Source organism: Crocodylus siamensis, chromosome 4 (assembly GCF_052110815.1).
Source record: "Crocodylus siamensis isolate JL-2025a chromosome 4, ASM5211081v1, whole genome shotgun sequence".
Classification (NCBI taxonomy): Eukaryota; Metazoa; Chordata; order Crocodylia; family Crocodylidae; genus Crocodylus; species Crocodylus siamensis.
The window spans coordinates 114,587,055-114,604,280 of record NC_143398.1 but is presented as its reverse complement, the minus strand read 5'-3'; the positions used below and the strand labels follow the sequence as shown (position 1 = coordinate 114,604,280).

Here is a 17,226-nt window from a genome sequence, read left to right as displayed (position 1 = left end):
TTATCAAATACCAACTGTGAAGGAGAAGGGATCAGAAGAACATTTGGTTGGCTCAAATGGGTGCCACTTTTGCCCTATCCCCCTTCTGTGACACTATGTTTCCCCTGCAAGCCCCATCACCTTGTGTTCCTTCTCTCTGGTTGTACTAGTGCAGTCATGAAGGCTCCTAATTCACAGAGTTGCTGACACTCTTTAACCTGTATGCTAGATAATACTTAAGAGACAGTATTCCCCTTGAACATAACTTCCATAATGCCCTTGGCTCAGGGCAATCCAAGGAACAGTAAACCCCTCATGTACAGCAGACGAGGGCCATATCCAATGGGGCCCAAGGCCCCAGATTTTGTAGCCATGCCCTCAAATTCCCTGGACCACCAGTAACATAGTGAGCCAGATGGAGTGGCTCCATGGGCTGGATCTAGTCCATAGGCCATGTGTATGAATCCCTGTTATAATGGCTTCTTTTTGCCTTTTGATCTCAATCATTTTAATTTTTAAAATTAAACATACATACACAGACACATGCACACACACATACATGGGTTTACCTAGCTAGTTTTTTCCTTTCTTTTTCCTCTTCCTCTTCTTTTTGTGCAGATGTCAAACTCTCAGCATCGGCAAGATTGTCCACCGCAATGGCCAAAAATACATTCAGGAGGATATCTGTTTGCATATTTTCATAAAGAAAATGGACTTTGAAAACTGTAGAAAACATTGTCCTGATTACCTAAAATGCCAGAGCAAGCTGCAATCAGATCACTTTTTCTGAACTGCCACACACAGACGAGAGTTTGTTTAGCACACATGCTCTTAGGCAAAGTAATGCGATGGCAGCATACTGGGCTTCCAAAATGTTCAGATCTGAGCAAGTTAGGTATTTAAATCCACAGTGAAGCACTTAGTAAAAGTGGCCTGTGAGTGAAAATATCTGAGTATCCATAAATTGCCCAGAAAATAATGGGAACTGCAAGTATTTGCACAGTTGATAAATCAGGCCAGTTTTAAGTGCCTAAGTATATGCACTCAAGAACCTTATAACTTTAGGCACTTGGGTTTTCAAATTTTAGCCTATGTGTTTGAATTGAACAACCTCATTACAGGTATCCCCAGAGGCTGGACTGGGCATATTTGACATTGCATATAACATTGTCATTAGCAGTGTCATTGTCACTTGGTCTAAGTGGAACAAGGAGAAATTCATTAGAGCTGAGTGCTCAAGGGATTTGTTGCCATCTCTGCCAACACCGAGCACAGGTCCATGCATATATGGCATTTGGTGTAAACCAACAGCACTATAACAGCCTGAAGGGGCTGAATGGAAAAGCCAAAAAAGCTCTACCCCTTTCCATTGTTCCTAGGTTGCCCATGATTCAGACAACCTTGCTCTACAGAATGGAATTTTAGCTTCTTTTATTAATTTCCTGGGTGCAGGTCACAGAATCATAGTCAGAGAAGCAGGGCTGAAAGAGTCCTTTTGGAAGCATAATCCTTTTTAACTGAAGGGCAGTTAAAAGCCTAAGCTATCAAAATAGAGATCCCTTCCCTGGATTGCCACCATGCTCTGGGGTCCAAAGCCCACGATGCAACCTTCTAAAGCCAGCTGGTGTGTAGAGGTGACTATCCTCTTCATTGTTCATGAGCGACCAGAATTGGAATCTTCTTCTAGACTGCCAGGCAAGCTGTCTCCCATAGCCTTTAGAGAGGTGGGATTGCATTTTTTAGAGAGGGCAGCAGAGGGCAACAGAGGGGTCAGATACCAGGCTTTGAAAGACCTACATTATAGGGAAAGTTCAAAGAAGCTGACCTGAGACTAAGCATCAGCTTACAAAATATTCTATAGCTGCTGAAGGGGCCATCCATTAGCAGAACATAAAGTAAACATGAAGGAGCTAGGAGAAAATAGGGAACTGGAATGAACCATAGCTCTACTTCACACATGCCTATGTGAAATAACATACAGGCAGAGCCCCACCAAGCAATGCACTGAATACCCAGTGGAATTCACTCAGTGCCCTCCCTTTCTGAAGTCTGCATGTTTAGCTTCAGCTCAGGCACAAAGGAACAGGTCAAGCAATTTTTTTATATGTGAGACAAATTAGCTTTAGCAGAAGAAAGAGGATAATATTAGTTTATTATGAATTAATATAGGATCTTGCATCAATCTAATTTGTAAAATATATGTAAGTTCTCTAGCATTTGTATATGGTATACTGTAAATTACATGCATCTTTGTTCCACCCACAGAACAAATTATAACATATGGAATAAGTTACTGCAAAGTCAATAAAAACACAAAAGTACAATGTAAGTACACCTGGTTGCTACATGTTAATTTCTGAGCAGCATGGGGATAAAGGGTCTGTTGAAAAGAGGATGATGGAATAAAGGCAAAGCAAAAGTGTAGCTGGCATGTTTTTTGCTAGCTTGGCCTTATCTTGCTGTTATGGTTTTTTGTGTTTTTTTAAAGTCTTAACATCAGCTAATATTAATTAGACAGGTTTGATTTTTAGCTGTGAGAAGCCAAAATTCAGACCCAGCTAAATTGCTAAGTCAAGAATTGTGAAATTCATCTTCTGCTGACATAACAATGTAGTTAAAGGTGGTTTTAAATTTAGTTCTACTTGGAGTAAAGGTAGCATCAAAGGATACAGTTTCCACAGATGAAGAGGATGATGAAGTAAATACAGACCAACATTCCCGGAAAAGAGGGGCCGCCATAAGCCATGATCCCATCATACATCACTGAATTCCAGTCCTCCCCAGTCAGGATCTAAGTGATACATTCCCACCAATAAGGGACACAGCGTTAGACCACACAGCAAATTTGAAAACCCCATTTTAACAAAGATACACCAACTTATCCCCTAGAAACTCCCCAAGATACTCTGAGACAACGAAGAGAATGAGAGGACCTGTGCTGTAGCTGTTCAGATGCCACAGTGATTCCCCAGAAGCCATGCAGATAGATATCCTATCCAGTTCTGCTTATGTTTCACAGCTACTGGCATATTGTTTACCATAAGTACCTATTTGCATCTGCTGAACTAAGAGAAATAGAATAGAGCATGCTACCACACATAGGCGATGCTTAGGGAGGCCAAGGGGGTGGGGCACATACTCTGCCCCCCACCCGAGATTGGCCCTCGCTGGTTGGGGAGTGGGGGTGCTGAGCAAAGTGCCAGCCAATGCCCCCCCTGAGATCGTGGGGGTGCTGAGAGAAGCGCCAGTGGCACATCTGGGTTTGCCACAAGCACATCCGCTGGAGGTGGCAATTGGCTGCTGGGAGACCCCTCCCTGGTTGGCAATCGTCCACTGGTGCTCCCCAGTTTCAGGAGGCACCAGTCATCCATGCTACCACATCACATTAGGTATACCTTTGTATAGCAGACTTCCACTCACCTTGTACTTGAGCTAACAATATTATTATTCCTATGTGAACACTAACAAGACTTTACTCAGCATTCAGGTGTTCAAGAACCATTCGGGTGTTTTTGATCCTTCAGTACCTCCAAGCCCAGCTTCACTTTGTTAGTTAAGAGCACTAATGTTGTGCCACCCTGGGGGTGTCTACACATTCATTAATGCACTTTTGCTACTGCGTGTTAACTTTAGTATCTCTAATATGAAGTATTACATAAAGATGTATTAGGCTGCCCTAATGCACAGTAGCACAAGTGAATGTCATTTTAGTGAAGCTTAATGTGCAGTAGACTAATATTAGTAGACAGTGTATTAGCACTGTTTTTGATGTGATGCTTTAATACACAATAGAATAGGCTACTGTGCATTAAAGCACACATGTAAACATGGCCTCTGTGATTTAATCAGCTTCAGGATGGAGGTGCTGCTCTGAGATATGGCCAGTGCTCATTCTCTGGTTCTACCCAGCTTGGTCCAGATTGCTTCTTCTATGTTGGAATGCAGCTCAGCTCCTAATTTTGAATACCATCTTAGTGATTGCAGAGATTTCTGTTATTGGTCTCTAACTGTAGCAGTCTACTTCAATCTCTAGCTTCAAGCATCCTAGCATGCACTGGAAAGATTGTCCACAATGGGAAGCAGACACAAGCATGGATTTTTCTGCCAAGCCAGAAGTATTGTGACCTTTACCTGAAATACAGTGAGGAGAGACTGGGGGAAGTTGTCAAATGTGCTCCTCCTGGTTTGCATCTCATCGAAGTTAAACTTGCCCCCAAAGAGCTGCATTCCCAGGAGTGAGAAGATGATGATGAAGAGGAACAAAAGCAGCAACAAGGAGGCGATGGAGCGGACAGAGTTCAGCAATGAAGCTACGAGGTTACTCAGGGAGTTCCAATACCTAGGGAGTTAAAGGGAGTCTGTTATGATTCCTTTATCCAGGGCAGGTGCTTATGGACTGCATCAGATACAACTACAGGCTGCTTTCTGAATATAAACAAGCATTTCCAAACACCCTGTTAAGAAGTGAATCATTGATGTGCTTCCCTAAGATAATGAGACCTACTGCAGTTAATGAGTAATTTTACTACCACACATGTACAGACACAATTCCCTCCACCCCCTCCTGCCACACACACACCCAGAAGATTACTGCAGCACTCTCCATAGAAGGTGCTGAAAATCTGTTATCAATATACAGTGATTAGTTCTTGCTGCTTCAGTGAGTTACATTCTAACCAACCTCATTACAACATACACAGCTGGTACAGCAGCCAGAATACCCCACTCCAGAGAATGGCCTTGTAATAGCTAACAAGAACAGATGGGGAAACAGTTTGGATGCAGATTTAAACTTGCTCACAATATGGGGGAGGGCGTATGTGTGTGTGCATACATGTATTTGTGTGTAGCTGTGTACATGTGCTCAATCTTGGACAGAGGCAGCTGAGTTTCTTGATATTTGGAAGACTGAGGAAAGCAACAGGACCTTCCCCTCCAATTACACCAGTTTTACATGGGCATCATGGAAACAGCCCTGATTCTAATAGGCCCCTAGTCCCTTTGCCTTTTGCTTGTGCGAAGTGTACTGTTTTCCAAACTTATTATACAGTATTTCAAACTTGCTACATGCTCAAATTAAAGCTGGAGCTATCAAGCTGTTACACATTTTCAAGCACTAATTTTATAGCTGTTGGCTCTCCTTATAGCAGGATAGTAATTTTTGCCATGTGATAATTACTTGGCATATGTGGCTGGTTTAAATTTATTGCATGATTAACCAGTTAATTGCATAATATATGAAACATGTAGCAAGGGCCACAGAACATCTTTAAGCTGACTAAGACATCTCTCATATACCATGGAACCTAGATAGCCAATGGATCACACCAATAAAAAAATTAAGAGACATTTTTAAGAAAACTTCTGCGACCACAGCTGCCTTTGACATTATGAAAGTAAAGCCCATTGACAGCAATTACTGAATGAAGAATAAACTGCTTGTGAAAATCAACATCCCAAATCCTTTTGCAGCTATTAAAAAAAATTCTAGTGTGAAAAAGATAATACTGCCACCCCCAAATTTATTCATCAGGGTGTTAGGATCACACTGATCAGCAGTGGGGAAGTTGAATGGAGCATTCATTTCTACATGCATCCCATTCAGGGGAGCCGACTGGGGCACACAGGATGCATCTACACATGATGCTATGATGCTGTAGCAATTCACTACAGCAATGTAGCATCAGTGGGAAAAAAACTGTGATGCTGCAGCTACTTCACCATAACAACAAGCTCCCTCATTACAGCCTGCTGCTATAGCGATGTAGCGGCTAAAAATAACCATGCACTGTCAGCATAGCACAGCATGGGCTATTACTGTGCCATCATTTAGTACTTCCTTTTGGACAAACTTGCTACATGCTCAAATGACAGTGCAGTAATAATGAAATCATAGGGGCATGTGTAGGGACACATGTAGACGTGCCCATATTGTACCAAAGGATATAAAAAGACTATAGCCCTATTTTGCTTTCCTTCAATCTCTATCTGGGGAGGGTAGGAGGCATCAGCTGCTCTACATCTTCTCCTTTGAGGGAATCCATTCCTCTTGCATAAAAATCCAGGCCCAGAGGTGCACTCAGCTCTCTGCGAGTAGCCTGGAGCACTCTCTAAGCACGGTCACTTTGTGTGTCCCTTGGATAAGCTTTCACTTTGAAGTTCCCTGCCTCGGATGGCAAGGCAGAACATTCCTACTTTGCTGGAATGTTAATTGGGAGAACACACAAAGAAATATCGTGTATCAGAATAGCCTTCTGCTTTCCTACAGCTTTAAGGCATTGAGGAAACTTGGAGCCATGTAAATGCCTTAGTACCTAGATGAAAGACTCAGTGGTTAGGGCAGGAGGTAGTGATTTGGGAGCACAGAGTTTAATTTCATGCTCTGCCACAGACTCTTCCTGTGCCACTGGGGAACTCACTCATGGGAGTTATATGACTAAATACCTCTGTGGGTCTGACCCTCTCTGTGTGCCCTGGCTCCTCACCTGTAAAATGGGCATAACAGCACTTCTCTACCTCGCTCACAGGGATGGTGTGGGGATAAATTCACCTAGAAGACACTAACACAGAAGTTCTTCCAAAACCCATCCAACATTTATTTCAAAACAAAATCTGATCAAAGCCAATTTTTAACTATACATTAATTAAGGGAGAAGAACCCATAGCTGTTTGTATTCTATAATATCTATAATTTAATATTTTCCATATATGATCATTAATGGGGAATTTACCCTCATGTAAATTGAGCACAGAGCCTAGGTACCATTCAAGTCCCAGGACACTGCTTTAAATGAGGTTTAAGTGGGATTCAAATGAGTCATGGGTCTTGTGCTGGGCACAGGAATAATTTTCATCTTATAGAAATATGGACCACCTGCATTAATATAACAAATGCACAGCAGAATCAGAGCCGGCCTTAAGGGCAGGCAGTGTGGGCAACTGCCCAGGATGCTGTGGTCTGGGGGGCACTACACACGGGCACTACACATACCCTGCCCCATCACTCATGAGGGGCAGGAGCTGTGGGAGACTTCAGTGGCAACTAATCTGGAGCTGATTGGAGCTGACCAGCCAGGACAGTCAGATAACAAGCCCTTGGGTGTCAGCAGCAGCAGTGGCGGGTGCTGCTGGGTAGTATGACAGGCTCAGAGGAGGGTAGGGTGGGCTGGGCCAAGGGCAAGGTGGCCAGCAAGAAGGCGGTGTGGCTGGGCAGCACCAGAGTGTGTGCCAAGGACTCTGATCTTACTGAACTGCTGCGGTTGGAGGCTGAGTTGTAGCCCCACTCCAGTCACTGCCAGCACTTCTTAGGGCAAGAGTGAAGGTGAGGGTGGGGGCGAGGGCAAGGGCAGCCAGGAAGTAGTGCCGGGTTTCCTTTCCAGGCAGCCTTGCCTGCTGCCCACCTGCCTGCCCTTCCTGTTTCCTTGCTTTAAGCTCCCACTGCTCCCTGTCCCTGCCACCTGGCACCAGACCAGCATCTCAGGTGTGTGGACAAGTACTTCCCTGAAGGGTCTTCTGTCATCCACAGCTGCTGAGGCACATGTGCTCATCACCTGCCCCCCACACCCCATACTTCTCATACATACAAACACTGCCCTCCCCGCCCCCAAACACACAGCACTGGTGACTCAAGTGGCATGCCAGAGGGATGTCAAAATACAAGATTGCCTGGGGTGCCATTTTCCCTAAGGCTGGCTCTGACCAGAATCACACAGGCTAGAGACAGACATTCAAAAAGCCTGAGCCTGAATTGATTCAGTTTTTGCAGGTTAGTCTAATCTGACTAGGCTAAATCACTTTGTAACTGCACAGACATCCCCTCTGGAGTGAAAAAAATGCTGGCACATGCCTGCAATGGCTGAGGCTAGAAGCCAGGGGAAGGTTGGGGGTGCTACAGCAGTCCTCCTTTCCCTTGCACTGTGCTGAGCTGAGGGGGGCATAGCCAGGCCCTGGAACAACTTAGGGAGGGTTCTCCCCCCTCCTTGATAGAGCATTTATCAGCTGTGTTATCAGCAATTAGCACCCCATCAGAAAACAAAGTCTTGCATGCCATTATTTCAAGCTCTTCTTAAACAGCCTTTTCCAAAGGAAGGAATGCAGGGACATTACCAGCTGGGATGTTTATTAGCTCTAAAAAACCCTAAATGGACACTTTTCTATTGGTCTTACGCAGCATTAGCTAGCATACTATATGCTGGCTAGGTCCATGCTGTGGGAGAGCGGAGGGACGGATCTCTAAGCAGCAAGTCATGGTGGTGGTGCGGGGTGGAGTATGGGGAAGCCAACAGACCTTGCTGTGCCTGCTAGTCTCTGCTGGAGCTCCAGCCAGGGAGCAGAGAGGAGGGGGCAGCTTGCTGTGGAGCAGAGAGCCCCACCCAACCCAGAGAGCATGCCGAGATGCTGGGGGAGTCTGGTTTATCTTAAACCAGCAAGAAAGGTGTCTGGGACAGATATTGCATAAACCAGTTTGAGCCAAATCAGTAAAGTCTGATACTATATTCAACCAGGGTTAGCTCAAACCAGTTTCAGCCATTTTCAAACTGTTTTATGTGCCCCAAATGTCTGTTCTGTTACAGGTTTAAACCACTTTCTGATTATTTAAACCAGTTTGTGTGTAATGTCTGTCCCTAGCCAGAGAGAGGGGCATTAATCAAGTGCTCTAAGAAAACAGGGCCAAAGGAGGTGCTTTCCCATCTTCATGGCATCCTGCGTTACTACACACTAACATGACTTACTACCTCTCATTTTCTTCATGGGAGAGAGAAATATTAAAGGGACCTTGTCCCTTTGCAAAAGGTAGTGGATAGGGAAGTCATTATTTCCTATGAAGTTCAACAACTAGCTCATCTGAAGAAGCCGAGCATCAGAGAGAAATGCTGTGTTTGCCCACAGCACAGTTGCAGCTCTTACAGAAGGCTTGCATGCTGCAATTAAAAGGTGAGCAATGCAAAACTATGGACATAAGAGTAATCTTACTGAAAGTGAGGGCTCCATGTCACTAAACCGCATCACTGGCTGTGTAACATAAGCGTGTATTGTGTTTACATTTACACTCACAGCACAGCACATGCTTTCACACTTTGGGAGGCAGGAAAAATGAAATAGTAAGGAGGACAAATTCGTCCCTGATTTAATTCCATTCACTTCAGTGGAGAATGGATTTATTTGGTCTAGACAAGGGATTTATTTGGTCCAGTTCTGAGTCCTTCAGTTTCAGCCAGCATGCAATTCTTCTAGGCTCCAATATAGCAAACCCTTAAAAACACGCATGTAAATGTAGGCATGTGACTAGTCTCCAGGGATTGGCAGACATTAATGGTGCAATGGGATCTGTTTTCCAGTCCCAACAATTGTGCCTCCTGCCATGCCACACATGCATGGCAGGAAATGCAATTGTAGGTATTGGGGATCAGATCTCTATCCCGCCACTGCCAGCAGCGAGCCTGGGGACAGGTTTGCAAGTGCTGGATGTTGAAGAGTCATTTGACTACTCCCTCCCATCAGCTGCAAACCTATGGGCACTCCCATGGGACCCTGGGAGAGGGGAGCATTTCCCCAACCTGGGGTTGGATGTCTAGAAACTGTGCATGCAGCCCAACACATTAATCACAATTTAAATGTAATGTGTGACAGGGGCCTCAAATCCCAGCCTAAAGTTGCACCCATGCTTAAACAATTTGCTGAATTGGGGCCCATCTACATGGGCTTTTATATACTCCACATTTTGTTTTTAATTCTTAGAAACATTTTGGTACCCCAGATTCAGATTCTTATGTAACAGCAGAACATTAAAGAAATGAATTGAGATGACTGGGTGCTGCCTTATCTGTTCTGCACTGGGGATTTAAAAACAAGAATGACACTATTAGAAAAGTAAATCAGACAATCAGAGAAAATAGTTTCAATATTAAGGATTTATTCTGATGAAGTGAAGTGGTCAAGTTTAGGTTTTAACAAGCATCACTGACAGAGTGATTAGAACATCTCACTCCATCTCCAGGAGCATGAAGTTGAGTCTTGTGATCAGATTTGAGCCATAGGCCAGCCCTGGTCAACCCAGCTGTAAATGGGTACCTGCTCATACAAACTACAGAATCAAAGGCGGTCAGATACCTGTTACGTCGCTCATGTGCTGTCAGCTACAGAATCTAGCATGCCTTAACTATGATAGTCGATGGGCTGCTAGGCTAGGGGGAACTTTGACCTTAGCTCTCAGCTAATGCACGCCAGTTAAGCCTTAACTCATCCTTTATCATTGTAGCTGATTGCGGACTTTAAAACCTCAGGGCCAAAGCTATCCCTAGAATTTCTCTAGTGAGTTTGCTGGATTTAACCCAGGAATGAATTTGGCCAAGACAGTGCAAGGCCATATTATTATATATTTTAAACACAAGCTTTCATGGGTCATTTTCTACCTTCTATCAGCACACAGCAAGTAAAAATGACATCACAATCGTTTGCATGCATGTGAAATCACAAATGGGGCTGTAAAGGAGAAACCATTATTGCTTTCTTCACCTTTTGAACTTAGAAATTAATCATGTTAGTTTGTACTTCTACAGCATCTATTGCCCAAAGATCTCAAAAAACTTTAGGCATTAATGAACTAAACCTTGCAAAAGCCTGTGAAGTAAATCACTATCGTTCTCTCCATTTTTCAAATTAAGGAGGAGAGAAGTAAAGTGGTTGTCCAAGATAAGACAGAATCAATGGCAGAGCTCAACTAGAACCCAGGAATCCTAATGGCTGGTAATATGGTTTTGCCTCAAAGCTATCTTTCCCTTCGTTAGTTATCCTCTACTACTATTTTCTGCGATACTTTCAGTTCTATATGATATGGGGGATATTGTGTAAAATGCACTGCTATGTGGAGGTACCTGAACTAGTGCTAAACAAGCTAACATGAGGAACAGCTGCACCTAGCCATGTCAGCATGAGGCTTGGTATAGATTAATTTATCTAGCTGAGAAGCAGGTTAATGTAGCTATACTGCCTTCCCTACTCAACCTACCTTTCTAAATCCAGTTTGGATATTTCTGTCTTACATATCATTATGCTTTGTAGACATATCCCGAAGACACAACAGAGCTTAAAAAGGTGGAAGCAGATGCCAGGCTTACTACAGTAGGGTTTCCACGACTGATCAACCAGCATAGAAACTGTACAGAAGGTAAGTACAAGAGACCCCCCTCAACTAATTTGCTCAAAAGCTGTCCGTGAACACTCAGGGGGAGTAATTACTTTTAAAATTTGAATCTAAGTTTATTGTTTGGAGTAAATGGATTTCTCTTTAATTTATACAAAGGAATAAATACAAGGATATAGAAATATAGAATGGCTAATGAAAACATCTGGCATCTCTTAGCTCAGAAATATTTTCTGCACAGCTCTGTAAAAATTAAGGAGAAAAAATAGATTATTCTGGCTGCTTTCTTAATTTACATCATGAACTAATTCTGCGGAGTATTTATAATCTCAGAAGCAACGTTTGCTCTTGAAATTCGACCACTGGTTTCTACAACTATATGATATTCATTTGTTTTAATTTGTTTCTATTATATTACAGAGATGCATTATAGCTTTTTATACACATGCATCTCTCTGACTCACTCACAGTTTGTTTATGCTTGTTACCTATCATGGGAAATCAACATAAATATATGAAGATTAGGTTGTCGATGATACACCCTTGCTGTCACATCTTAGATGATTTGTGTCTCTTTTTTATCCTCTTGATTATCGCTATTTCCACCTTCAATATATGCCTGCATGTTGGTGTTTGTGAATATATATTTGACATAAAACATTACACTGTCATCTTTCATACTCTTCTGACCTTTCTAGGATTCTATCTTTTTTATTATCATTCCATTTATGTGGCTTATTCCACCCATGTTCATAATGTCAATGACACTAAATCATCATTGTGTTTAGAACTGAGTGAGTAATGGGAATATTTACAGTTTTACAAGAAAGAGCACCAGAAGCAACATTTAAGTTCAAATGCTAAAATATTTCCCCCATAGCTAGAGCTTAAGTGGGGTTTAAGAAGTGCATAGGTCCTGTGCCCTCTACACTTGAAAAAAAAATCTTGAAGAAACTAATAAATAATTGAAACCAAAAATAAACCCAAGAATATCATAATCTAGCAAATACTGTAGGAACGGAAAAGGAGAGAAAATCCAATTACTGTAATAACTTATTAATTATTAATTATTACTTGGCTTTAATTGTGGTTTACCTATAATTCAGGACAGATACTTAAAATGACAAATTCTTCCATGTGACTTAGTTTCATAGTTAGTAGGGTCGGAAGGGACCTGAGCAGATCATCAAGTCTGACCCCCTGCCATAGCAGGAAAAAGTACTGGGGTCAAACGACCCCAGCAAAGTGATTGTCTAGCCTCCTCTTAAACACCCCCAGGGTAGGAGCCAGCACCACTTCGCTTAGAAGTTGGTTCTAGATCCTAGCCGCCCTGACAGTGAAGTAGCGCCTTGTTAAATATGTTAGCTTTGTCATCTGGTGTGATGACCAGATTTCCTAGTGTGTCTTGCAGGGGCCCCATGTTACCTGGTACCTTCTTTTTGCCCCCTATGTATTTAAAAAAGGACTTCTTGTTGTCCTTGATCCGCGAAGCTAGTCCCAGTTCCATCTCCGCCTTGGCCTTCCTGACTGCCCCCCTGCAGCTCCAAGCAACTGCAGTATAATCCTTCCTGGTGATGGCCCCTCCCTTCCATTGGGTGTGCACCTCCCTTTTAGCTAGGAGACATTCCTGGATGCTTCTGGTGAGCCATGGGGGCTTTTGTGCCCTCCTGCTCCCTTTGATCCATGTTGGGATTACCTCCCTTTGGGCTTGGAGGATTGTCTCCTTGATGTTTTAGTTCTGTCGAAGGGTAGAGTTAGGGTGTAATCAGTCTTTCTGAGAAGTCCCTAGGCTAAATCTCTATCATTGTAGGGTTTGGGAATATTTCAATGTTTCCTCCTGATTTCCTGATCAATGTTTTCTCAAGCTCCCTTCAACATTCACTGGATTTCTAGGTAGAATATTCTATGTCTTTTTTCTCAGAGAATTTTCCTTCTGGTTTTGTACACTTTTCTCTGGTTCTGAATAAGATAAGTCCTGAAAAAAATGCAAACGTAACTTTTTCTACTATGTTAAATCATTTGCCTAATATCTGCTTGTGCAATGACCTCCCTAAGGCTTTTTAACTCAAGTCTGAAATATACACCTTCTTTAGAAACTGGGTCTGGGGGTTACTGAGCCATATCTTAGGTATGTTCATCACCCTTTGCCTTCAGTCCCAGAAATCCAGGAAAAAAATACTGCCAGACTAATGCTCTTCACTCCTCCTAAGAGGTCAAAGAGTTTTTGTTTTGGCTGGCTATTTGCTGTCCTATATTCACTCCTTTACACTGACCACCTTATTTTCTAATAGATACAGCCTTGCCTTGGCCAATGTCTGCATCTGTAAACCTGTTTTCAGTTCTGTCGTCTGACTGTGAAAGCCATCCATCCTGGCAGTAAGTAAGGCTTTTTATGGTACCCTGGGGTGCCTTCAGATTGTTTGAAGGGTGCTGCAATGTTAGCACTGTTAGGGGTACAAAAATGATTCACAAGGTGAAGCCAGAGATTTCAATTAGGAATTCATAGTTTTAACAATATTCTGACCTGTTTTGGTCTTTCTGAGTTATTTGAAACAAAAGAATTATTCTATTAGTTTTCTGTAGTCAAGAAACAAGTCAAAACTAAGAATTAGTAATTTCTGAGGGATGCCTTGAGTTAAGAATCACTGCTGTAGAAGCTTAAAGTATAACTCTTGTATTAAACCAGCATCTAAGTCAGTTGTTTTTGTTTGTAGCACAGTTCAGCCATCTTGATTATATTCCAGATCTGGTCTTGTTTTTTGTGCTCTGTGTCTTTTATCTTAGATTTCACAGATATTTCCTTCTCGGAGTTTAAGACAATTATAAGGACATTTTCATAGCTGATTTCAGCAGCATAACTGGGGGGGATGAAGCAGCCTTGGGTGCCAACTTGAGGGGGGTGAAAAATAGCTGGCACCAGAACTAATGGCTGACTATGTTGCTGCTGCTGCTAGCAGTCAGAACTGCCCTGTTACGCTTGTGGCTGATTTATTTCTGGGCAGCAGGGCAATCCAACCGTTTCACCCCCATACCATGTGCCCAAACCAAGCTTTTTGCAAAGCACTGACTAGATGCCCAGATGTGTGTATCCAGCCCTCTATACCCTATCAAGTGACCTCAGACATAACATGCATTACCAGAGAGTGCATTGGGAGAGGGGGAGCATGAGAACTGATTAAGTAACTAATTGCGAGAGGGGACAAAATTGTTCAATAGGAAGCCATGTGGCTTTATGGAGAGGGGGGAGAGAAAGAAGGAAAGAAAAAGGGAAGGGACTGAACCTTGAGAAGGTCTTGGCTCTCCGAAATGTGGCTTTCATTGGTGCTGGGCCCACTTCCTTTCGGTTGGGGGGGGGATGGGCAGACAGAAGTCAGCCAAGTCCTCTGCCTCGTTGCTGCTCATGCTGATACTGATCCCTTGTTTCCTGCCCATTGTTGTGGCTGAGGCTGAGACATATCAATTTTTTTTTTAATTGAAAGCAGCTTCCAGGCCCACTTCAGTCGCCATAAAGCAGCAGAAAATGGCACAAGGCCATTCTTTCCTTTTACTGGCCATCTTAAAAGACCCAGCCTGGCACATTTCAACCTTCCTTGTTAAGACATCAGCTACTCCTCTCATGTGCGTTACCAGACTATCACTTGGGCAGGTGCTTCTCCTGTGGTTCATGTGAGGCCAATCTGTATAGTTCCTCATTCCCACCACACAAGGGACTATTTTTCTCAGTCATGTGCCATAGGTTTATGGTGTGCATATAAGGAATAAAATCAATGTGTAAACTGGGGTCCTACATGGCCAAAGGCACTTACTGCAGAGAGCTGAGCAGAAACTAGGATTCCCTTTGAAAGATGAAATAGTTTGCATAAATAAGGTAGGAGGGTGGAAAGAATGGACCAGAAAGCACCTAGAGATAGCCCTTTTTCATAAGGCTGATCTTTGATAAAGATAAAAGTACCTTGTGATCTTAAATATTCTCAGGAGTCGGACACATCGCAACACTGAGATGCCCAGTGGTGGCATTATCTTGGTCTCCACCAGAATGGTTTCCAGGATTCCTCCACAAACAATAAAGCAGTCAAAGCGGTTGAAGAGAGACACAAAGTAGGCCTGGAGACCAAGGCTGTACATCTTCAGTAGCATCTCTGCCGTGAAAAGAGCTAGCAGCACCTTATTGGCAGTATCTCATAAAAAGAAAAAGGAATAATAAGCAAAATTTAATCAGAAGGCCACAAGCACAAACACTACCACCCATCACCAGTATAAAAAAGCTGGAGTCAAACTAAAGAGAGAGAAGAATTATATCAGTATTTAGCCAAAGAAGTGAGCCTCTAAGGCTGGGCAATTCATGCATGAAAATGTTTTGAACAGATGCCCGTTTATCAACCACAGCACTTCCCACATGCATGTATTACACAACTGCACCACCTCTGTGACAGTGACTGTATTTTCTAAAGCACAACCTCCTGTTACACTTGTCATCTTCATATGTACAGGATATAGTATTGGCTGCTGTAATATCTCCTGATCCTTAATTCAACCTTTCAGCCACCCTCACCGCATTGAGGATTCAGCTGCTTAAATTTTAGACAAAGAGGAACTTTACAAATAATTGTTCCTTCCTTACCTGCCTTGTAACCAGAATGTATCACAAGTGCTATTCAGGTGATGACCTGGAGAAATTGAGTCCTTTAGTAACCAAGAGCAGCACATACAAATACAATGTAAGCTCCTGACATGGTGACTTTGGCAGGACCTACAGAACATGTAGCTAGTACACAGCTGGGCCCTAAGTATTCTCTGAAGACTCCTTGTGCAATCACATATGCACTTGTATTCACTTGTCTAAAATCCTCCACAAATGAAGGATTGTATTTTTGTTTGCATTTGAAGGATGGGATTTTTACTAATACGCCACAAGACACTAATGTATCTTTTCTGTTTTCCTTCTCTGTAGGCTTGCTCATTACTGACCGATTATTTGGATAGCAAGTGGAACCACATGCTTCATCTTACCTTGGACCTCAGTGAGCCAGTTTGACTGGTGGTAGTGTTCAGAGGCGATGGTGAGAGTGTTGAGGAACACAAGGAAAATCACCAGCCAATAGAAAACAGTGGACTTGACAGCAGCTCGACACTTTCTCCTGCAGAACCGGTTCCACCGGCGCCAGTACCGGCTTGAAAAGAGAGAAAGAGAAAGTGATTAAAAATGGCAATTAGGAGGAAAATCCCTCAGTTAAACCCTTCACCTTTCATTCAGACATATCACAGATTCCCAAGTGGTGGGTGGGAGAATAGGACTTCCATGTTCATTCTGGAAGAGTGTCTCCATTGGTATTCACTTGAATTGATAGGTAGTGCAAGGAGGAGCACAACTATCTGAACAAAAAAGGTCCTAAAAAAATTTGCAATCACTCCTTCTGGCCAATAAGTCTTGATGACAGAAGAGATGTGCTGATTATGATTATTAGGCCTATACTTCCACTAATTAGAGATTTATTTTAGCCCTTGCTTAACTGTTTCCAAAGAAACAGTTCTTTTTCTTTTATTTAAAACTGTTAATCTTATGCTGGGCCTGATTCAGTGGCCACTGAAGTCTTCAGAAAGAATTTCATTTCCTGTAATGGAGTGACCTCAAATCAGAGTCTAGAAGAAGTGTTGTGTGCTTCTGATGTTCAGCAAAGTCAATGGGAGTTTCATGCGTTTAGCACTTACCAGGATTGGGTCCAACATGAGCAAACAAAACTTAGGGGGATCTCAGCATCTCCGCCTTCCACCAGGAAGTAAGGATACATTTGATATTAAACAGGACCCCTTTAAAATTTGCCTTCCATGAGCGCTGATTCTGAGGGTAATTACTAACCACAGAAGATATTTAAAGCTAATTATATACCTCCTACTCTTCAAAATTTAACTTGCTTAGCAACCAGTTTCCAGGCAACACTTGCCACTGTATAATAAATCTAATAGTTTTATATAGATATAGTATATATAGACACACACACAACACTTCATGACAAAGTGGGAGGGAAACTTTCTGTGGCTACTCCTGTCTTGTTCTCTGATCAGTAACAAGTAGTGACCATGCTGTAAGTCACAGTTCTGCGTCT

General features: G+C 42.7%; 1 protein-coding gene across 7 annotated transcripts in view; it reads right to left on the bottom strand.

Moving 5' to 3' along the window:
- The window catches only part of CACNA1C (calcium voltage-gated channel subunit alpha1 C), a 665,915-nt gene that overhangs the window by 116,318 nt on the left and 532,371 nt on the right, over nt 1-17,226 (bottom strand). For all 7 annotated transcript variants that reach the window (XM_090043440.1, XM_090043443.1, XM_090043446.1 and 4 more), the window contains 5 exons: nt 16,133-16,293; nt 15,075-15,300; nt 4,111-4,318; nt 2,650-2,770; nt 549-663 (listed from right to left, as the gene is read on the bottom strand). In XM_090043440.1, coding sequence (XP_089899566.1) covers nt 549-663; nt 2,650-2,770; nt 4,111-4,318; nt 15,075-15,300; nt 16,133-16,293 — 831 coding nt within the window. The remainder of the gene's footprint in view (nt 1-548; nt 664-2,649; nt 2,771-4,110; nt 4,319-15,074; nt 15,301-16,132; nt 16,294-17,226) is intronic.